The sequence below is a fragment of the Dicentrarchus labrax genome, unplaced genomic scaffold (assembly GCF_905237075.1).
Source record: "Dicentrarchus labrax unplaced genomic scaffold, dlabrax2021, whole genome shotgun sequence".
Classification (NCBI taxonomy): domain Eukaryota; kingdom Metazoa; phylum Chordata; class Actinopteri; family Moronidae; genus Dicentrarchus; species Dicentrarchus labrax.
Window position 1 is genome coordinate 19,571,320 of NW_026136718.1, and position 23,399 is coordinate 19,594,718.

Sequence of the window (23,399 nt, forward strand, 5' to 3'; positions counted from 1 at the left end):
AACATATTTTATCATCTCCCAATTTATTAACGAAAGATAATCTGATTCTTTGCTCTAATTTGTACGAGAAGTTCACACAAATTAGTTTTTTTCACTCCTACTTCTACTACGCTGGTGCGTTTTGATGGTAAAAACATCAGAGTTTCAGAAGCCTTGGTTCCGACTGAGAGCGAGCGGGCCGCTGATGTGGCTTAAATGTTTTCCAGTGTTTGCATTGCTGTACCTGCAGAAAGGCTGTGAAATGCAATGCACCATGTTTATGTGTAGCTTGGCAGCCTGCCGGCACTGCTCGGAGGGGAAACGGCAAATGAAAAGTGTGTGTGTGTATGTGTTTTGGAGCAGAGAAAGAGGGGATGGAGTGTGTGTGTGTGTGTGTGTGTGTGTGTGTGTGTGTGTGTGTGTGTGTGTGTGTGTGTGTGTGTGTGTGTGTGTGTAGCTCCTTGTGTACTGTCTTCCTGCCGTTCTGTGATCACTGGCATATTTAAACTAATCATTGAAGAGGGGGAGCATGTGTCTCCATGAATATGATCTCGGGTGCTGCATGCTGTTTGTGTGTGTGTGTCAGTGGCTCTGTGTGTGTGTGTGTCTGTGGCTCTATGTGTGTGTGTGTGTGTGTGTGTGTGTGTGTGTGTGTGTGTGTGTGTGTGTGTCTGTCTGTCTGTGTGTGTATGTAACCACAACTCACACAGGGGGCATAAATGTCTCAGGCTGTGCTTGCACACGTGTTGGTGTATCCATTTTCAGGAGACAAGAGTTTTGCTCTTTCACACACACACACACACACACACACACACACACACACACACACACACTTTCTCGCTCTCTTTTATACACACATACACACACACACATGCTGAGAAAGAGAGCGATGAATTGAAGAGAAGAAGGGGAGAGCAGTGAACGAGAAGAGGTTGTTTCTAAATCAGAACCAGAAGTTGAGACAGAGTGACGGAGGAGAGGCTCAGATAGGGGGGTCGTTGTGTGTGTTTCCGGAGTGTGTGTGTGTGTGTGTGTGTGTGTGTGTGTGTGTGTGTGTGTGTTGCAGCACTGCACAGCCCAGTCTGATCTGTCCGTCTGTTGGGGTGTGGAGGTGAGGAGGTGAGGAGGTGAGGGGAAAAAAGGAGTCTGACTTGGGTGGGATGTGGGGTATTCAGTGTGCGAGAGAAAACAACCCCCTCCTCTTCCTGCAAACAGGAGTGAACAGTAAGCATGTTTTACCTCGGCTATTAATCCTTTCTACTGACTGGACACCGACCAAACACAAAGAACAGAGGCATCTTCTTTCTCTTCCTTTAAATCTCTCCATTTTCCTTTTCTTCTCCTTTCTGTTTCTCTACGCTTCCCTTTTTATTCGCTCTGTTTCCCTCCTTCTTGTTCTCTTCTCTCTGTTGCTATCTCCCCCAGCCTTTATCTTCACGTCTCAGTCTGTGTGTGTGTGTTGTCCCCTCTCTGGTTCTCTCTCTGTGCGTGCTGTGCTACGCTGGCTGAGACTATGCTGGGGATATTTCTGTCAGCCTCTATTTATTTATTGATGGCGATGCTGGTGAGAGTTCGCCTGCCTACATTGCGTGCTTGTGTTAAGCGAAAGTGAGGTGCTCTCTGGAAATCTTTACCTTCCTCTTCTTCATCTTCTCATCTCCACGACTCCTCCATAGTAAATATTTGTCAACCTCTGTCCTAATGACAGCTCTGGGTGGGCCGACCCATGAAGTGTTGGCTCTTTTACCTCTGAATAACTGGACAGGAACTGGCTGCTCTGCACTCTCTGTCTTGTCTCGTGCAGGAGGATGAAAGGCCAATGTCACGGAAATGGAAGTTTAAATCATCCCTGAAGGAGCACCTCTCAGACGCCGCTGTCTCTGACAACAAGCCATGGCAAGCTACGAGCCACGCTGCCTGGCAACTGAAATAGTTCCTGGAAGTGAGCATGCAAATAGAGCACATTAATGTCAGATCTCATTGTATGTCAGACCTCTGCTGAACTCTGGGCCTGTTGACTGGTGGTCCAGAGGTCAGCAGGCCCTACTGAAGCCATTTATCTCCCAGTGTGTCTTCCAGGGACAGACAGGTGGGAGGAGCTAGTGGAGGTGGAATGGCAGGGAGGGAGGGAGGGAGGGAGGGAGGAAGTAGGCAGGTATGGTTGTAAGGTCTCGTGGATGGGTGACCCTCCACCTGTCATCCTCCTGGTCTACCACCCATCATTAGTCAGTCAGCAAAAAGGGAATAAAAAGCGTTTCATGGTCACAACTTGGCAGTGTTCAAGTTTGGTGTCAAAGTGTGTTTATTATTATTATTAAAATAGGGGCATACTTATGGTAGTCAAGTTACATCATATTAACTTATAATGTTACTTTGCCCTTGTCACTGAATCAGACTACTTTGCTGCAATGTTGACATGCGTCCATTCATACAGAGCAGTGATAGTGCTGAGCAAAAGATTTGCAGTGGGAACTCAAAAAGGAGAAACAAAACACGGAGAGTCTTCCTTAAACTTTATTAATATTCATCGAAACTTACCAGAAAAAACACAAGCAGCCAATCACAGTTCTCCCCCACTGGGGATCTCAATCACTGCCGTAACCTTAAATAACAACTATAAATCAGGCAGAAAACATAAACTGATGGGATAACATCATAGATATTATTCTAAGATGGTTATTCATTTTCTAGCACCATAATCACACCAGATTAGAGGAAATGTTGTCTATATACTAGCTGACATAGATGCATTACATACAGTATTTCCAAGTTAAACCAGGTAGCTCAGTTCTAATTAACTGACTCAACTGTATTTGCGTGAGTCCTGGGTTCCATTTCCAATTACTTTACTTCTAGTTTAGCACTTTCTTTAAAAACTTTTTTTGACTTCAGCAGTTCTTCTCGCCACGTTGGGAAAAATCTGTCAGAAAAATCTCCATATGTCCTCCTCTTAGTTACAACTACAGGGTTTCCCACAAGGTTTATGCAATGGAGAAAGGCCACCTCACCTGAAAAAGAAGCAGCCTTCAGCAACTATGATGCAGGATTAAAATGCTTTTATAAAACAAAACAAAAAAAAGAGCAGTAGTGCTATTTCAAACAGCAAGTGTTGTTTAGGCCGTCATTCATGGAGAAATTTGATTAGGAGATGAGACGTGCCAGGGTCTGGGTGGTTTACCACCTCTCTTAAACAATTTCCTGGGGGAAGCCCTGGACTACAAGGTTGATATAAATGTTTTTTCCCACATTACGATTTGTGTGACGTGACAGGAACGCGAGTACTGACTGAACTGAAAGTGCTCATATGTAAACTACAGTAACAGTAGTATCAGCCATCTCTTTTTTCTCTGTCTTGCTCTCTCCGTGTGCTGCTGAAAGCAGCACCCCCACCATATCCCATTTTCTCCTTATCGGTTCCCTACAACGGTGCCAGCGCTCCCTTTCTCTTACACCTCCTCCTTATTTGGCCTCTCTCTCTCTCTCTCTCTCTCTCTCTCTCTCTCTCTCTCTCTCTCGTTTTTCGTCCATGTTATTTTCTTTCTTCTTTTTTGACCTCTTGTCTTACTCTTCTTAACATCTTTCTCTCTTCTTTCTGCCTTTCTAGCTCAATTTTTCCCTCTTTCCTCAACGTGCCCCAGGGCCCTCAGAGTTTCGGCAAGTCCCACAGACCGTCCATTGTCTTGGGAATGTGGTTTGCTGTCTCCCCTCACCACCACCTCCTCCTCCTCCTGTCTGGCAGGAGACAGGGTTAGGTGGTGTTTGGCTCCTGGGTCCTCAAGGCCACTGGGTTTAAGGACTCAAACCTGACTAACCTCAGGACCTGGACCAGGACAGCTGATCAGGCTAAACTTGGTTTTAAACACTGTTTGGAGAGGAGAGATGATGTTTGGTATGTCTGTTTGTCCATTGCTACAATCCTGTAAATCTAGAGATTCTCTCCCTGATCAGCTTTGTACACAAGGTTGTTTATTTTATTATTAAGTGAATAAAAATGTTGAATGTGTAAATCAATGAATGATTTGTCTCAAAATCATAACAAACATCTCCAAAGGAGAAAAGTCTCCCAAAAAAGCAGGCATCTAAGAATGAATATAAAGACGCTCAGACGTGTTTATAAGAAGGTGGACATGTGTTACAGCTCCTAAATGTTCTTGTTAAAGGTTGTGGGGTTACCTGACTGCTTAATCCTCCTGAAGTGTGTTCGGCCTTCATGTGTAAGTCTTAGATTGTATGAACTAGTATGACGGAGGAGATGACGCACAATGATCATAGTAATCTCTTTCACCGCGAGTGTAAAAGCTTCATGTGAATTTCTATATTTATCAAACAATTTGAATCTGTTCTCATCGTCTGTGAGCTTTGAGGTGGAGTTGGTCCACATGGTGGTGCCTCTGGGATATGAAATGGGAATTGGTAGCATGTCTACGTGTGTCTGTGTGTGTGTGTGTGTGTGTGTGTGTGTGTGTGTGTGTGTCACACCCAACCCCCCAATGTCTGGCGCTCAGGAGGACTGCTCCTATGGGAATGCCTCTTCCTGCCTGGTCCGACACACACACACACACACACACACACACACACACACACACACACACACACACACACACGACACAGACGCACATATACTCTAAAATAGAAATGGGGTGAGTGGATCAGACTGGCATGAGATGGTTTTAAATGTCTGGTCTGTTTCTGTTGGTTGCTAAACATAAGTGTCAGACACCCAGACTGTGAGAGAGTGGACGGGTGAGAATTTGGCCTGAATGTCAAATTGTGTAGGCGTGTATCTATTGTTACAGTAGAACAGGATAAATTCAGTCGTAGGCTGTGACTAATTCTCAATATTTCTCTTATTCTGTCTCCCCAGCACAGTGTTTGCTCAGCTCATTTTCACTATTACCACATTATGCAGGATAATATATGGTAATTCTTCCCTGTTTCGAGCTAAAGACGTCTGACTTCAGCTTTTCAGGTCCACCATGTTGCTTTAGGCACTATGGAATGTGTACAGCCCGACTGTAACTCCCTGGCTGCTCTCTCTCTTTCTCTCTTTTTCCATTTTCTGTGTTCACAGTATATGGTACCACCACTTTCCTCTCCTTTTCATCTTGCACCTTCTCAGCTCTGCAGAAATAAAATCCAGTTGTGCGAGCATAACATTTGAGAGAGGAGAGAGACAGAAAAAAAAAGAATATGAAAGAATGCCAAAGAATAAGGAGGAGGTAGATATTGCTAACAAGGTTGCCAGAGACTCTTTTCATTTTTAATAGTCCCGTAGGAGGTCTGGCTGATAAAGTGTTATGTTATATTATTAAATCTTGGCAAAGTTTGAGCTGCAACAGATTCCAACAGTAGCAAGTGTGAAAGCGAGACTGTAGGTTAGATAAACTGCAGCAACATTAATGGACAGCATCGTTCAGCCTGTGAAGATACAGGTTTGTATCAGATTTTATACACCTTTCTTTAAACAAGGAACTTTCATTTTGTGTTGTTTCTGGCGGCTCCTGTGGACAAAAGTGGTAGTGTTTCCACCGCCTCGTTTAATTGATTTCAAGGGGAATCCGACTGAATCTGACCCAGTGGCAGACATTAACAATAACTCTACAGAAATATCTTCTCTCTGATAGTCTCGTGTGCTGATGTAGGTCATATAGAGGCATCAGTATTAAATTTAGACTGTTTCGTAACCAGTTAAACACTCTCTGTAGAAACGTCTAAAAAGTAAATCATAAACAATATCCTTCTTTTTCACATAGACAAATTTTAGTTTTGCTAATGTCCTCCTCTGTTCGATATAGTATTAATTCATCCAGCAACACAAACAAGAGACGTTGTAATTACATGGTCAGCATCTTAGTAGGCATTAAAAACAGCCCTGTGTTGAAACAATGCATCAGGCCAACGCAACATTTTGATGAATGTCGTGGTGCTGCGCTCTGGCAGAAGTTGAGCCCGGTTCAGTTTTTTCACATGATGGACTGGCTTCATTGAAGTGAATGAGGAGACTGACGTCACAAGGTTTTACACAGGGCTAAAGTCGGTCTCAAGACCCACAGGCCACCAGGATGCCCTCAATATGACACATTTTATCTTCACAGAGACATTAACACGAGTTCATCTTAAAGATTTTCTCCTTCAACTTATTAGCATTCACCGCTCATCGGTTTACATTGTGTCACCACGCCTCCATATGCTTGTTTCTGTTAGTGATGTTCAGCTTGCCTGCAAATGTGCAGATACAGGAATTATTTCCTGCATGTTGAATACAAAACTCAGATCTGTCCTATGTAAACATGTTTGTTTTGGTAGACTAGAAAAATCACCAACACTGATGATTTTTGTGTGTTTGCCCAGTGTTTGTGTATATAAAGCGTCTATTATTATTTCCTATGGTGTTGCTAAGATTCATTTTGCAGATTATCATCTTCCTCTGTGCTCACTAATTGCCCTTTTAAAAATATTTGTTTTATTCTAATATATTTCTTTCCCTTTTCTCATTATTTCATTCTTACACAATTTTTCAAGAAATATTCCTTAATATGTAACGTTGTAAGCGCAGAATATGTACGAGACAGACATATAAATAAACATACAGAATGTAATTAGTTGGAAACTCTAGTTCGTAGGAACATTAACGTCGATGTCTGAACCTACAGCAAATAAATATTTGCAGATATGTAAATGTCTCTTTATGTTGCTCACTAAATGTCACTGTGTGTTTTGCATGTACAGACACAACTATATGTGCTTGTGTGGTTGCCTGAGAGCGTGTCCGTGTACTGGAGTGTGTATGTGTGTACTTTACGGTATGTGTTGAAGGAAAATTCCACTGTTGGATCCTCTGATGCTGTTATTTATCATCATTCTGAGATGTTCAGTGGATTCAGGAGTCTCTTCTGGTGATGAATTGTTTATAATTTACATACCTTTTGTGGTACCAGCTTTCCCTCATTGTTTCCTAGAATTATATTGTACAAACCTCAGACAGCGGCTGTGAACCTGTTGATATTCTGCTGTGGTTTTTTTTTACGTGTAGGTGGAAAGAGTAAAAAGTGACAATAAAAGCAGAAAGAGCTTGAGGTTTTGTAGCTCAAAATAGTGAGCATCTCGCCTGGCTGGCAAAATGCGACATATCTTTTGGCTGCATTGCATTCTGGTCTACGGAGGCTGAGCAGAAGTTATCTGTGCTTCTTCTATAATGGATTTCTCCCTGTCTGACTCGCTGAATGTTGGTGTAAAAGGGCAGCTGATGAAAGACAGTCTTGCTCTTTGATTCTGAGGTACTGACATGAGAACCTGCCACTTACTGCAGATGTTTTACACTGTGGAATATTTATTTACATTTGTCCTCTCATAAAAAACAAAATGCAATAAACCCAGAAATGCAAAGCACATCGTGTCAAAAGTGTTTTAGTGTGCCATCACCTGTGAAGTGGCCTTTCAGGGGATGATCTACCTGCTCCGTCCTCGTCTGCAGCCCTCTCTGACCTGCAGAGCTGAGCGGTGACTGAAGCCCCGCTGGATGCAGACTCCACGTCTGGACTCAGTGAATAAGAGCCGTGGTAGCGTGACACCAGCCTGTTATTTCAGAGGACAGGAGGGAGATAGAGCATGATAAAATCATTTTCCCTAACTCTCTCTCTCCTGCTCTCTCAGACAAACGATTACACACCTTTCATTCTTCAACTGTATTCTTCACATTAGGTTTTGTCTCCAAGCTCCGAGCATTCTATTATTCCCTAATTAGCAGCATTAATAATCTTCAATTAGGCATATAGCTTTGAGTGCATGTGAAAGTCGGCCTCTTTCATTCAAAGTGTGTGTGTGTGTGTGTGTGTGTGTGTGTGTGTGTGTGTGTGTGTGTGTGTGTGTGTGTGTGGACGAGCGTCATCATGACACCCTGTCCTCTGGTTCTCTGGTGGCTTTCCACCCAACACCAACTGCCTAATGAGGGAGTGAAAGGCCACGGGGCGGAGGGGGTGGGGGCTACATATGCGTGTGTGTATGTGCACTTGTGTTTTTGTGTGTGTGTGTGTGTGTGTGTAATTAAAGAGCAGTGCCAGCAGGGGGGACCTGTGTTAGAAAGGGTCACCAGAGCGAGCAGCAGGCCATCGCCAACCTTTGGTCATTATCTACTGACACCGCCAATAAAGGCTATTGGATGTGTGTGTGTGTGTGTGTGTGTGTGTGTGTGTGTGTGTGCGTGTGCGTGTGCGTGTCAGGAGGCCAGCTACTATATTACTTTACATCAATACTGTATTTGTTTTGCTCAGTTTATGCATGTTTGTGTCACTTTGGTTTAGCTTACACTTTTTAGCACTGAAGCTCCTCCTGGTTTCATCAGTCGTTGTACCGGCACTGCAACTGAAGATTATTTTCATTATTGTTTAATATATTGATTAAGCGTTTAGTCTGAAAGCTGTCAGAAAATGGTGAAAAGTGTCCATCACAATTTCTCAGAGCCTAAACCAATGTTTTTAAATTACTTATTTTGTACTAACTACAGTCTAAAATCCAAAGCTATTACATTTACATTGATGGAAAACAATAAAAGCAGAAAATCCTTTCAGAAGTAGGAATCAGAGAATGTGATTTGGGATTTTTGCTTGATGAATGGCTTAAACAAGTAATCGATTACACAAAATAGTTGCCGACTAATTGTTTTAGCTCTACATTGAACTGGCATTGCGATATATCAGAGGCATATGAACAACTTTTTGTAAATGTACTGATAGTTTGGATTGATTATGATCATTTCTGTTGGTTATGGTGATGATGGTTGTTGTCACTGAACTCTGACTCGGACTGGTAAGTCCAGATGATCAGTTGAAGCAGCGAAACACAGTTTGGGTGATAATATTACTGGTTGCCTTTGTCTTTTCTTTCAAATAACGTTGGTGAACCTGGAGTCCCGTGGGTTTCTCTGATTGCTGATGTTATTTCAGATTCACAGATCTCACCACTGAAATAATATATACCACTAATATTTCCAATAGGAACGATGACAAAATTATTAAAATAAGACCCAAGTTGTAATAAATCATGAAATCTGACTCTTAATCATTCTAAAATCTCTCCGTGCTTTTGTTTGCTTGTTTTTTCTTGATTTATTTTGGGTTGTTTTGTCTGTCATCTGGTATGGATCCCTCCCTTCATCCTGTCAGCTGCCACCAGCCCACAGAGAGTCACCACATCAATATCATGTTTAGAGGAGACAGGGATTGATGAGCAGAGTTGTCTGTGTTTCGGCATTTGTTTGTTGTTTTTTTAGGTGTCATATACGTGTGCACAAACATGTGTGTGTTTATGCCATCTGCACTCCACAGTGGGTTGTCTATGCTGTCAGGTGGTATGTGTGAATTGCCATAGGTTGATTGGTTAGCCTGAGAGGCAGCAGCGGGAGTAAAGGCAGGTGCTCCAGGGCAGCAGGGGGAGAGCTGCAGTGATGTCCCCCAGCCACAGCGCCTTCCCTCTGGGCTTCCAGCTCTGAGCGGTGCCTTGGTAGCTGGGAGGGAGCTCCGGGCTCCTGGGGCCCTGCTGCTGGGAAGAGATGCTTTGGAGGCAGAGGCGGTACGGGGAGGAGGGTTATGTGTATGTGTGTGTTTGTTTGTGTGTGTTCTGTGGGGGGATCCCAAGCAGATTTGTTTACCGGTAATTAATTCACCTGATTGACATAACAGCTGCCGGAGCTTTGGGAAGGCAACGGCATGTGTGTGTTTGTGTGTGTTTGTGTGTGTGCGTGTGTGTGTGTGTGTGTGTGTGTGTGTGTGTGTGTAATATATACAGTATGCTTCCATGCATAGTCACTGTGTGTGTGAGCATATTTGGCTGCATACCTGTTGTGTGTGTTTGTATGCACGCCTGTGCGAGGAGCAGCTCCTGCCATCGAGGGCATTTCCATGTCGCAGGGTTGGGAGTTGGGTTCCTGGCAGAGCGGCCCAACAGCTCTCCGTCTTCCATCGATTAGACCCGTCTGTCGGCCGGCAGCCCTGCTTACACACTCCTGCCCCGCCGCTAATCTTTATAGAGCTGACTTCACTGACAGAGTTATTGGAGCACTCGAAAGCTGAGGGGAGAGGAGGAGAAGGAGGGCTGTGACAGAAGGACAAATGGGGAAGCTGAGAGGAGAGGGTCATGGCGATGACAGTTAGGAGGAGAGGAATTCTTAGTTTTGTTGGGGAGATACACAAGGCCAAATGAAACCAACAGTTTGTATATACAAACAATGAAGTATTCATTCAAGCGACAACACATCCGTACATACACATCCCTGTTTAAGCCTGCACAGACCTCAATTGTAACCGAAGTATCAGTATTTTTTTTTATGATTAAGCCTCACCCTTTCTTTGCAGCCCTCTTGCACCAAGGACAAGTTCTTTACATTAGCAGCTTCAACCCGTCTGCTTTTTCAGCAGTATTCACAGTTTGTGCTTTTTTGTGTAGCTGTGGCTCAAACAAAGAATCAGAGAGAGAAAAAGAGAAAATGTAGCAGAAATAAACACAAGAATGAGAGAGACACAGGGAGCCCTTGAGTGAGTAATGTAAGCTTACAGGAAAGTTGGACTGGACTGTTTGTGTGTGTGTGTGTGTGTGTGTGTGTGTGTGTGTGTGTGTGTGTGTGTGTGTGTGTGTGTGTGTGTGTGTGTGTGTGTGTGTGTGTGTGTGTGTGTGTGTGTGTGTGTGTGTGTGTGTGTGTGTGTGTGTGTGTGTGTGTGTGTGTGTGTGCATGTGAAAAGTTTGTGTTCAGAGCCTTAGGGCACCAGTATGGACTTTTAACATTTTTATGTGTTTGTGAACACATTACAGTGTTTCTGTTTGTGTTTGGAATATATAGTGTTTGGGGGTCATTGAAGACTGTACAGTCAGTGCAGGCAGGTCAAGCTGAGCCTTTGCCATCTGAAAGAAACACAAGCTTGCACATACACACACGCACACATATTCACAGACACATAAGCACTAACAGGTCGGTATCACTGTTGTTGTGGCCAGCAGGTAGCAGTGTGTTGGCCTGCTTGTCTGGACCCAGATAACAGCAGATCCATTACCCCCTGGAAGCCGAGGTCTGATCACCGGACAGATAGAGCCGCTCACTCACTGTCTGTGGGCCATCCAGCCAGCCAGCTAGCTGGCCGGCCTCCGCTGTGGAGCTAAAGAGGATCACAACCAGGGGCAAAAGGGGAACAGACCCCTTCTGTTAGAGGAAATGATCAAATACATGCCCGACCATAAGGAATACTACCTTTCTTTCTTATTTACTCAGAGCGAAAAAACACATATACTCAAAACGTAGATGCCCTTTTAATGTCTCTACCTACAGTTTGAATATGTAACGTATACAATATAGTGAGATTATCCTGTTTTTGCTCAGTTACTGAATCTGGCTAAAATGACGAAAGCAACAGTGTAGTCTAACATGTCTTTCAGCACTGTCTAACGCTCCCTTAAGTCCAAACTGGCAGTTTATCAGGTACACACTCAAATGTTTTTTGTTTAATCAGGTGTGTCTGAGTGTCAACATAAACCGTTTTTTAAATTTTTTTTTTAATTAGCATAAAAACTGAGGCTAGAAATACTTCAGGAAATTTATATTCATCCGACTTATTCCTGGAGACACAAAAAAAAGAAAATGTGAAAAATACTTGAAAAACCGGAGATCTTAGTTGAATCTTAAGCGATTGTGTTATTTTATATTTGTCTGGAGAACTTGAAAAACAGAATGGACTAACTTATAAATGAGTTAAAGACCTTACTCCCCTTAAAAAAAACTCGACTTTGCCTGAGCTAAAGCCATGGACCATAAGGAATTAAAGATTTCAAAGGACAATCATGGGTATAGAAGTTAGATGAGAAAGATGTTATGTCTCTATGGTAAATATGTAGCTACCGCAAGCAGAAGTAAGCTTAGCTTAGTATAAGCTCTAAAGCTTATCACTAATCAACACGCTGTATCTTGTTTGTTTAATTTTGACAAAAAACATAGGATGAAAATTGTAGAAATTGTGGTTTTAGGGAGGTTATGTGCTGAACTTTTTTGTTTGGCTCGTAATTTGTCGCCAATTAATATGATTAAGCGGATAAAAAAATTAAGATATATGTTAATTAGTGCGCTTTAAAGGTGCTGGTGGGTGGATTTTGTTACCTTTGGAGGCTGGCTGTTTCCCCCGTTTTCAACCTTGATGCTAAGCTAAGCTAAGCTAACCAGGTGTTTGTTCTGGCTTCATATTTACAGGAGCTTTTCCCTTTTAGCATGCCTTCACATTTCTAGCAGAGACATGAAAAAAGGCATCATTAATGAGTTCGTCCCTCCCTGCATGGGCAAGTAGGAAAAACTAAACGAACGAATTGTTCTTTAAATATAAACAAATATAAACTCAAACAGCCTCAGATCAGAGCCACACAACAGAGAACGCCCTGGAAGAGAGCATAAATGAACAGAGAGCTTTAGATTTAGAAAATATTGAATGCTTAATTGATCTGGAAGCCTCTTTTTCCAATATGGAGGAGGAGGTACGGATGGATGCAGAATTAAGACTGAAGATGTGTGCAGCGAACAAGCAGGATCATTAGTTCAAACTGGGTGCTGAATGAAGATAGCTTGCATGAAAATGTATTTGAAAGGAACGACGGTAATGTTATAAAATGCAGCTCTAACGGTTTTATGGAGGTGGGGGGGAGAGAGTGAGAGAGAGAGGAGTGTGTGTGAGGAGTTAACACTGTTCAGGTATTGTGTATCAGGTTTGTTTGTGTGCAGAGAGAGAAAAAGAGGGAGATAGTGGCAAACAGGGCAGCTATCAAAAGCCACAGGCTGCTTTAAACTCCATCTCTGTTTCTTCTTTCTTTTCTCTTTTTATTTCTCTCTCTCTCTCTCTCTCTCGTCCCTCTCTCGCTCTCTCTCTCTCTGTCCCTCTCTCTCTCGCTCTTTCTCTCTCTCTCTCTCTCTCTCTCTCTCTCTCTCTCTCTCTCTCTGCTCCCTGGCCATGCTGATGATTGACGGCCTGAGGGTTTTAATGGGCACTGGAGAGCAGGAGCTGAGGTCGGGGTTGTCATGGCAACTAGGAGAAGGGGCCTTTTGCTGCTGCTTCACCTGAGTACTGTGGAGCCTCGTTGGCTGGTTGAGGCAGGCAGCCACACACACATACACACACAGACACACACACACACTAGCCACACATACTTACATGCCAGCACCACTTCCATTCACTCTTCCTCCTCTCCCTGAGATGCCCTGCCGTTCATCCAGCTACCTCTGGCCTTCCCTGTTCCCTTTCTCATTTTCATTTCCATCCCCCTTTTCTCTCTTTCTCTCTGCTGATCCCTTAGCAGATAACGCTCTCCGATACGCCACAGCTATGTAATATACAGCACTTTTTTTCCCCCCACCATCCCATTGTTCGATAACAGCTCACAATTATACACTTTATGGGGCCCAGCTGAGATCAGATGTGTCTTAGATCCCTGTGTTTTTGTAGGAGATCCTGTAAAGTTGCTCCATCCATCAAGCTAATTTATTAAATTTGTTATGTCTGCTGTAGAGGTCTTTGATCCAAAATGTGTGCACGATCCGAGACGGGCTGCTGGAAAACCCACGTTTTTTTAGAAAGAGACCCTATTTGCAAAGCGTCCGAGGAAAGTCGGACTGCATCCAAATAAACGGCAGCATAATTAGACTTGACCCCAAAACGTGCTCGACCTCAACAGACCCAGAGAGAGAACACCAGCTAATAAGCGGCAGCCATTGGAAAAAGGGAGCAAAACATTTCAGTTTTCTGCCTGTAGTTCATAGTTCACACTGTCAATCTTGATTCTTTTTTATCTTGCAGTGAGTATGATTGTGATAATGGGTCTCCTCACATCAACACATACTGACACACAGACCGGATCTGACCCCTTAAGACTGAAAATTATCAGGATGGAGCCCAATTCTGGTCCTCGGTTGGATCTCGGTTGCTAGGGACCGAGTGGACGTCTCTTTATAAGATAGTTATTTGCATTTTTTAGTCATCGGTTAGATATGAAACATGGGAAGAGGTCCCCAGTCAGAATCAGATCACCAACGCTTCCTACATGTCCCTACAAGGACTCTCTGGAAGTAAACTGCATACGCCTCATACCAGTGGGGTTAATGTCCTTCCATTATGAACCATAAACCTTCAGGTTAACCAAAGTTCATTGTTGACTCTTTATTAGGTTCCCTGTGCTGTCAGCAGACTGTGTTTGATAAATAATAATGAAAAATAAGCACCTTTAATTTCTGGTTTGGTAGATACACTTCTTCCTCTTCCTGTTTGTCTGCTGTTGAGGTTGGGAGGACATGATACAGTTCACACACACACACACACACACACACACATATACCTGAGAGTACTACAGAAGCATCTTTAGCAGACGGTTCTTCACTCTCCGACCTTTCATCACTCTTTGAGAGATCCCTCTGTCTTTTCGTTTCTCGTTCTCCATCTCTCTTTGTTTGCTAGCTCCATCTGTCTAAATGTCCACTCTCTTTCTGCTAGTATCTGAGTCTCTTATGGTTTGTGCGGAGTCCCACAGATTCACACCCTCTTACCAGTGCAGTGTGTTCGTGTGTGTGTGTGCGCATGTGTGTGTGTCCTGCCTCATGGCCCCGGGGCCTGTTAGTTAGTGTCTGGGCCGTGTGGGTCAGCCGAGGGATGGAGGGATTGTTTGCTCTGGAAGTGAGTGAAGCTCTAGTTACAGTGGGGGGAGGGGCTGGAGGAGAGCACTGTGTGTGTGTGTGTGTGTGTGTGTGTGTGTGTGTGTGTGTGTGTGTGTGTGTGTGTGTAGATGTTGTGGCACATCTATAATTGTTCAGTAGTTAATAGATTTTGTGAAATTTAAAAAAAATAATAATTATAACACTCTTAAAGCCTTTGTGGTTCCTATATGATCTGATCTACAAAATGATTTATTAAATGAGCTTTTTTCTGATCTTCCACCTCAGAGGTTAAGTTATGGTTGCTTAAAACTTTGTTAAGGTTGAAGAAAGACTATAAGAACAGTGTGTCAGTCTTGGACCGTCCTGTAACAGACACACCGGCTCCATATTCTGACCAGAAAATTAGTTCTCTAGGTAACTTGTTGTTTTGTGAACGTCTCAGAGCTCTGAAAAAGCAGCCAAACACTGACAGTCAGCCTCAGAAGAAAACCAGAGCAGCGAGCGTCACCTCTGTCTTCTCTCTGATGTTGAAAATGATTATGATTAAGAGCAAAGATGAAGGAAAATATTGCTAAAGATATATTGGGGGCCATATTCAAAGTGGGGTTGCATGCAGGGATAAAGAATGCTCTGTAGGATTATGGTACTGATTTACATTTTTCATCAATATGGAGGGGATCCAAAACAATGTGAGGAATATATCAAAATCATAATGGAGGTGAACTTCAGCACTCTTACACAGTAAAATGTGTTAATATCTGGAAAGGAAAGCTTGATCAGATTCTTATTCGTATAGCTTTAATCAGATATTTCCTGATATGAATAAAGATGAAGAAATTAAAACATTTGGCATATTTCAAGTCAATATGTCAATCTTCCTCAGATTAAGTTATTGAAAAAAGTATTGTTTTTCATGTGTGTAAAATCTAGCTGGCCCTACATGGAGGCACAACTGTAAGGCTTTTAATTTGAAACAGTGGCAGGAAGTGTTGAGTTTTGACAATGAGGAATGTTATTGTTCAGTCAGACATTGTAAATATGTACCATTTGCACATAGTTTTTGTTGGTCAACAGTCATCAGTTCAGATCAGATCAGAACTTTGCAAAAGAGGAATTGCCTTTTTTTTATTTATTTTTTTACAGCTCAACAAAGTAGATCTGGATATAGTTTGTGTCCTGTGTAGTAGAGAAAGCAACAGGAGCTGTCCATTTGAATGACTCTTCCTGTTCATAACTCTAACCCTCTCTGCAACTGACAGCTTCTCACCACATTTTCAAGTTAAGTTATTTCTGAAAATGTACGATTGATTTGGCTGTCTGTTGCGATCAGTTCTATAGTTCACTGTAAGCGGGCTAAACCCTTAACGTTCCCCCCCAAACTATCTGCATCTTGATAAGATAGTTTTGTGACCTTCGTCAAATAATGACTAAACAATCATATCTTCATCAGTTATCAGTAATTGTTCCATTTGTGTCCAGAAATCCATTGAGTGTAATCAGGGTTGAAAGTTTTGTGGCAAATAATTTCTGCATGCAATATCTTTCTGTCCATTATTTTCAGTGGACGTGATTATTGTAACACCTTTCTAATTGTCCTGCGACTGTCTGTTGCTCCATTGAACATGAATACTGAGAGTAAACTTTCCTTTCTTGTGTTGTTTTCAGAGTGCGGCCGCTGCTCCCAGTCCAGTGATGGGCAACATGCCACCCAATGATGGCATGCCAGGAGGACCCATGCCCCCAGGCTTCTTTCAGGTAAGAGAAAAAGAACTGACTTCACCCCTCGACCCCCCCCCCCGTTCACCCATCACCACCCCCACCTCCCCACAGCTCCCCTGCCCCTCCCACAGCCATCGCTAAGCCTATCCTTCTGTCTCCTCCTCCTTTTTTAGCCTCTTTAGCTGTCCTAATCCCTGTCCAGATGTGTTCCCTTCTCTGTCTCTCTGCCTCCGTCCCATATGTCCATGCTCGGGTTGTTAACTCCTGCTGCTCTGTGTGACGTTGTAGACACTGCTAACTGACTCCTAAAGAGTTTCTCTGGTGCGTTGGATCTGCCCAAAAATGACATTTTGATTAAGGGAGCAAGTGAAAGTGCTAGTAGAGGTTTTTTTTATTTGGGACAGGAGAGGAGAGAAGAAGAGAGGAGAGGAGAAGAGAGGAGAGGAGGCTATTTTCTCTGGTTTGTGTTGCTTCACTAATTCCTCCTGTCATCACTGTTCTCTGAAGGCTGTCTCTGAGGCTGACGAGGTCACATACACTCTCTATGTTTCCATCACTCTCTTTTTTCTCTCTCATATGCAAACACGCACAAACCCAAGCCTTATTTGACACTTTGACACACATTAAACTAGTAGCACTTTCAAATGGAGATTTGAAATATCTGCACACCCAAAGATATTCAATGAAATGACAAAGGTGAAAGGAGAACCGAAAAATTGTATTAACTTAAAAATCACAATTGTTACATTTTTATGTAAGTAAAGGAATAAATCTGGCTAAAAGCCTACAAGTTTAACTGGCACAAATTGAATATAATATTCATAGGTATGTTAACATTAGTGTATAATCACCTGAAAATAAGAATCGTTGTCATTTTGAAACCCTACAATGAGCCGTTTTTATCTACAGACACCACAGGTCGCTTTCCATGTAGGCCGCCATACTGAAGCAAGGGAGTAATTACACCGCTAGATGTCCCTAAATCTTACACACTGGTCCTTTAAAGACATAGTTCAACATCAGCCTACTAGCATCCCTAAAGCTTATCAATTAAACTATATTGTTTCATCGATACAGAAACAGAATAGGAAAAACGTCACTTTGGGGTTTTTTTCACTTAAGCTGAGCTAACCTAATGAAGATATGACATGTAAATTAGTGATGTTTTGATGTGAGTTTGCACAGAACCAGGCTAGCTGTTTTCAGGCTTAATGCTAAGCTACGCTAAGCGGTTGCTGGCTGTAGCTTCGTAGCGAATAAGTGTGATGGTAAACATTGTCCTGACTCTTGAATGAAAAATGTAACAGTTAATGCTGAAATCATCGGTTAACCGGTTTATCAACAGAAAATTAATACATTTATAAATAAGTTACTATTAACCATGTTGATAATCAATCTTTTTAGTTTATTTATCAAGAAAAGTGACAAACATTTGTCGTTTCCACCTTATCAAATGCTAATTTTCTCTGTTAAATGAACTATGAATTGAATAAATAATTGACCCAACTCTAATAACTGTATGCATATTTAGTCAAAGTCTGTCTTTGTTATCCAGTTGTAAGAGTAAGAAAATGTAAAGAATTCCATAAGGCTCCATATATCATTAATGATTGAACATGTTTTACAAATTTGCTCCTATTGGACGTTTAGTATGTGTGTGGAATCGTATAGCCATTTGCCTGCGTTGCCTTCTACTGGTTGATTGGCAGCAAGTCGTGCACTGTGTGTGTGTGTGTGTGTGTGTGTGTGTGTGTGTGTGTGTGTGTGCTCTGGGGTCGTGGAGAATGTTAATGATGTATGAGCAGTGAGCAGGCCAGGGAGAAAGCTATCTGATGGTGTTGCATGAGTGACATTGCTTTCCATAAATAGACCCTGTGTGCATGGCAGACAGACAGAAAGACAGACAGACAGGATGGGTAGAAGGGAGAGCAATATTCACTCCCTTCTCTTCACTTTGCTTAGCTCAGCTAATCTGAGCAGCAAAGCAGGCAACTGTAAAGAAAACAAAGAAAGTGTGAACAGGGAACCTGCATAACGCAAAAAACACACAGACAAAATGTTCTCTGCACCTCTCCAAACTTTACATCAGCTTTCCCTAAATCAAGCAGACGGTGTTGCCAGAACAGCAGCATATTTAAATGTGTTTTAGCGTGTCCATATGGCATCTTTCAACTTCAGCTAGAGCTGAAACCACACGCACTGCTCAGGTAGCTGACATTCACTCCTTGGTGAACTAATGGTTGCGGTCGGCAGTGAAAGTGCAGGCTATTGAGTTTTCTGCAGCTCATTTATTCATTCAGGTGAAGGGGAAGCAGATTTTTTTTCATCTTTCCACCCTGCATTTTGTTGAGATTTTACTCATATTCTCATCTCGCTGCTGTCTGTTACACCGGAGGAAAGGTCAATTCACATTTGTAGTGTTGGAGTGCATGAGACTCAAAACTAAAAAATGTTTATTATGTATTCAGTGTGGAATTGTGATTGGTTGTATCTCCTAAAACAGAATTGTCTCTGTGCTTTAGTCATTTCTCTGCTCAACTCCAGCTTCCTTTCGCCACCTTCTCTCCCTCTCCTCCCTCCTGCGCACGCCTGGCATCCTTCTCCATGACATTTCCTCACTCTCCCCTTTTCCCTTGTCTTTGAAACTATTATTTTCTCGCTCTCACACACACTGCTTCAGTGACACATGCTTACTCACCGACTCTGTTGTGTGTGAACCGCTCACATGTGTGTGTTGCAGAAATTCTTCCCAGTTGCACTAGCGGGGTAATTAACATAGGTGACCCCAACACTGTTATTGGCTGTGGTCCTGGGAGAGAGGGACGAGGGGCAAAGGAGGGACAGTGGAGGAAAATGGAGGAGGAGGGAGAAGGAGGAGGGAGTCCACTCCCATGCTCCCTTAATCTGTAGCTGTAGGATGTAGCTGGGCATGAGAGACATGTTTTAGGAGGGAGGAGAAAAGGGAAGAAGAAGTGGAAAAAACAACGGAGAGAAATGCTGTTCTCTATACTATATACTATAATTCTCCTCTCCTCTCAGCAAAAGTCCATCACTGCTGCATCATGGCCCTCTGGGGAGGACAAGCAAAAGGGGAGATGACGGGGGGAGGAGAAAGAGGGAGGAGAGGCTACAAGGAGAGACAGAGTTAATGACAGAGAGAATGAGGAAAAGAAAGTGCAGGAGAGGAGAGAAGAGGACACTGAGACGTCAGGAAAGTCTTTCAAAAATGTTTTTATTGGCCCTCAGAGATGTGTGATCACATAAATGACAGCTGACGACAATAGTGGACAGTTGATGGATTCACCTCCCATCTGCTGCTCCGTAGATAGAAATGAAATACAACAGGAAAGTGTTCAGATTTACTGTACAGTTTTTTTACAGTGCATACATTGCAGCAGATGTATAGACAACTTGACTGAATAATGAGAAAAGGAGACAAAATCTGGAAGAAACCAGCATAAATGAGTGTTAGGCTTCTGTCCAAGGAAAAGCAAATTAGATAAAATGTGCTCTTTAGAGATTTATATAGTCTATCTGTCAAATCATGCCCCAGAAATCTCTCTTTGTTGACCTTATTCTCTGATCTACACGTGGTACGTCAGGTACTCGAAAAACTTTATGCGCTCCATTAAGTCTGTAAACCAGTTAGGGTGGGGCAGCCTCTCTCTACTAAACTGGAATGGCTCCTCTCGCCAAAAAAGGGATCCGAAGTCAAGGGCAGCGTGTTTTACTGCAGGTAATTTGCGGCTCTTCAGGGACAACACCAAAAAGCACAACAAGAGGATTAGGTTTGATTACACATTTAAGAACAAGCAATCCAGGTATCAAAGGCAAATTTTAAGAACCTGTTCAAAGCTGACACATGGCAGGCACATGGTGAATTAAGGAGACATCTGCTCTCAGTAATTTATTCATCAAAGGTAAGACTGATCTCAGGGTTCATTCTGGTCAGCTGTTCTACACAGATGCAGATAAATAAGGTGAAGTGCTTTAAAAATGTGAATGGGAGACTGAAAACCCAGTGTAGGATGGTAGAAGAATGGCGGCTCAGGTATTGTTTATTATCTGCAAAGGTCAAACCTCAGTGTTGTGTCAGGGTCAGCCAACACTGACCCCGACCGACACTGAATAAGGATGTATGCTGTTGGTTTAGATCCTAATGGACAGAAGGATAATTACAAGTTTGTTAGTTGGCACAAAACAGCGCTGACTTCTGACAAAGTGTTTGACTTCTTTGACCACTGGACAAAAGACGACGACAGATTGCTTATAAAAAGCTCTGTGAAACATTTTAATCTCTTTTTGTACCGTATCTGAAATAGTGTTGTGAATAAAGACGAATGCTAAAGGACCCAGATGAGAGTGTGCAGGTAAAACTTTTCACTCCTGCCTGAACTAAAACCCATTGAGGAGAGGAAGTGTCTTTGACTCTTATCGCCATGGCTTATCCTTGAGAGGACAGCGACAAAAATGATACCTAACAATTCTCCTTGAATGACAGACACTTGGAAAATGAGAGGCAAGTCCTCAGCAAACGTTTTCTCTGTCCATTGTCTGCCTGTAGCTGCTGTTAGACTCAAACACGTTGATAACAGTCACTAACAGTTAAACAGGGATTTCAATGTAGCCTTTGTCTCCTACTGTGCATGCTTCATCCCTATCAGCAGCACGTTTCCGACAGTATGTTTTTATCTGTTTATAGAGACAGACGTGAGAACACACACACACGTTTCCCTGTGTGTTGGTGAAACTTCGGCTGTACGCTCTGAACTCTCAGCTAAGGAGGGGATCACAGATATATATATATATATATATATATATATAAATCATTTGGTGCCATCCTAACATGTTTAAGTGGCTGTCAGCGTTTTCACCGCCGTCCTCTGGGAGAAAACACCCCTGATAGCATGGTCCCATCTCTGAGCTGTTGCCATGCTATATACCATGAGCTAGCAGGAGACCCACTGCTGCCACTGGAATGTTAGCAAGGAATGACAATGAGTGTGTGTGTGTGTGTGTGTGTGTGTGTGTGTGTGTGTGTGTGTGTGTGTGTGTGTGTGTGTGTGTGGTGTGGTGCTGTTCCTCCTGGCTTTGTTTGTTGTGTTCAGTGATGCAGGCTGCTTTGTGTTCTCGCTCTCTGTTTGTGTGTGTGTGTGTGTGTGTGTGTGTGTGTGTGTGTGTGTGTGTGTGTCCAGTAGTTTGACGGCAGTTACACACTGCCCTCTAGTGTTAGCAGCTGTAAACCAGAAAAGAAAACTCAGATGACTGGTACTCTTCCATCTCTTTTTCTCTCTCTCCCTCCCTCTCTCTCTCTCTGTTAGTGGTCCATCAGGGGCAGCGGTGTGGGTCTTCCTTAAGCTGAAATGAGTGGTGGGGAGGCGAGGGGGTTGTGTTGATGGGTTTGCGGTACTGTGCCAAGCTGTTATCTCCTTAGCCGGGTAGAAAATGATTTTATTAATTGCTTCATTTAACGCTCCCCGTGTCCCCCCTCCTTCTTCCTCTCTCCTACACACATACACAAACAACACCATGCAAACACGCTTGCACACTCTCCAACCGAGATACTTTTCCAACTCGCCCCGCGTACACCTCTGTGACAGTTGAAATGTTCTCTCTCTCTCCTTCTCTCTGCAGGGACCTGTAGAGAGAACAGTGCGGCCATAAAGGCCATATGCTGGCCCATTCAGATGTAATAGCAGGAAGGCCCAGGGAGGCCCAGCCAGAGGAGCTATGCTCCATTATGGCACATTATAGAGAGGAACAAGAGAGGAGCATAGTGTGTGTGTGTGTGTGTATGTGTGTGTGTGTGTGTGTGTGTGTGAAGTGTGAATGAGATTGTGTATTACCTACATTGCAGGGAGAAAAAAAAAATGTGTTCACACAGCCACATTATGGGGACTCAACTCCCATTAAATTTTAGGGTTAAGACTTTTAGGTTTTTGGTTAAAGTAGGTTAACGTTGCGGTAATGACTGGTGTTAAGCATGTAGTGGCCATGGTTACGGTTAGGGTAAGGCTCCAGGAAATTATTGTCAATGCAATGTCCTCCTAAGTGACTAAAACTAGGCTGTGTGTGTGTGTGTGTGTGTGGAGGAGAAGCAGACTGCTGCAGCTGGATCAGTGCAGCCAGACCCCGCAGGGGTGTCTTGTTAGACATACACACACACACACACACACGCACACGTGTGTACACACACACACACACACACACACACACACACACACACACACACACACACACTGGTACGTCAACAACAATAACCTCTGAGGTCAGACAGAGCTAGCCCTGCATTAGAGCCAGTGTGAACCTGCTGAGAGACAGAGCGAGCCAGTACAGCTGGTGTTAACCACCCAAAACATACACACACAGAGTGGCAGAACAACCACAGTGGCACTGGTACAAACGTCATAACTGTGCCAACACATCCAGAGTACACTGTATGTACAGCTAAATAAACAAATAAACATTTCCAGATTGTTGAATAGATTATTGACTGGCTGTATGTTGTGTAGCGGGTTAATACGTGGCTTTATTGAAGATGTGACTGCTTCTCAGATGAGCTGGTCTCATGACAATGCATGAATACAATCAATGCAGCCAGAAAATTCAACTGCCATGTTTTAAAAGGATAGGAAGCACCTGTCTTGAGATCCCTGCTGCTGCTGAGCTCAACACTTGTGTCTTTTTACAAAGGGTTGTGAGTCCATGAATAAGTGCTTTTGCTTATGAGCAGTATTGTTTTCACGTGTATGTACAAGCTCATCTCTCCTGCCAAACTCTACACTCTTATACGGTGTACCTGGCACTGTATCCGTGCCTGTGGGAACGCACTTGTTTCAAGCTGTCAGTCAGGCATGTTTATTTTCCCAGTGTGGCAGCGCCCACAGGTTCCTGGTGCTCAGCTCTGTCGGCACTCCACCGTCCCAGTCATGCCAATAGAGCGCTCACACAGGGAGGGCGGCGCAGTGGGCAGTGTGGGAAAGTGAAGGAGGGACAGAGGGGGGTGTGGAGGGAGGGAGAAGGAGAGGGAAGG

At 43.2% G+C, this 23,399-nt stretch overlaps 1 protein-coding gene across 2 annotated transcripts in view; it reads left to right on the top strand.

The window, feature by feature from the left end:
* Nucleotides 1-23,399, top strand: part of ssbp4 (single stranded DNA binding protein 4) — an 84,855-nt gene that overhangs the window by 46,338 nt on the left and 15,118 nt on the right. For both annotated transcript variants that reach the window (XM_051376741.1, XM_051376738.1), the window contains exon 5: nucleotides 16,313-16,402. In XM_051376741.1, the coding sequence (XP_051232701.1) occupies nucleotides 16,313-16,402 (90 nt within the window). The remainder of the gene's footprint in view (nucleotides 1-16,312; nucleotides 16,403-23,399) is intronic.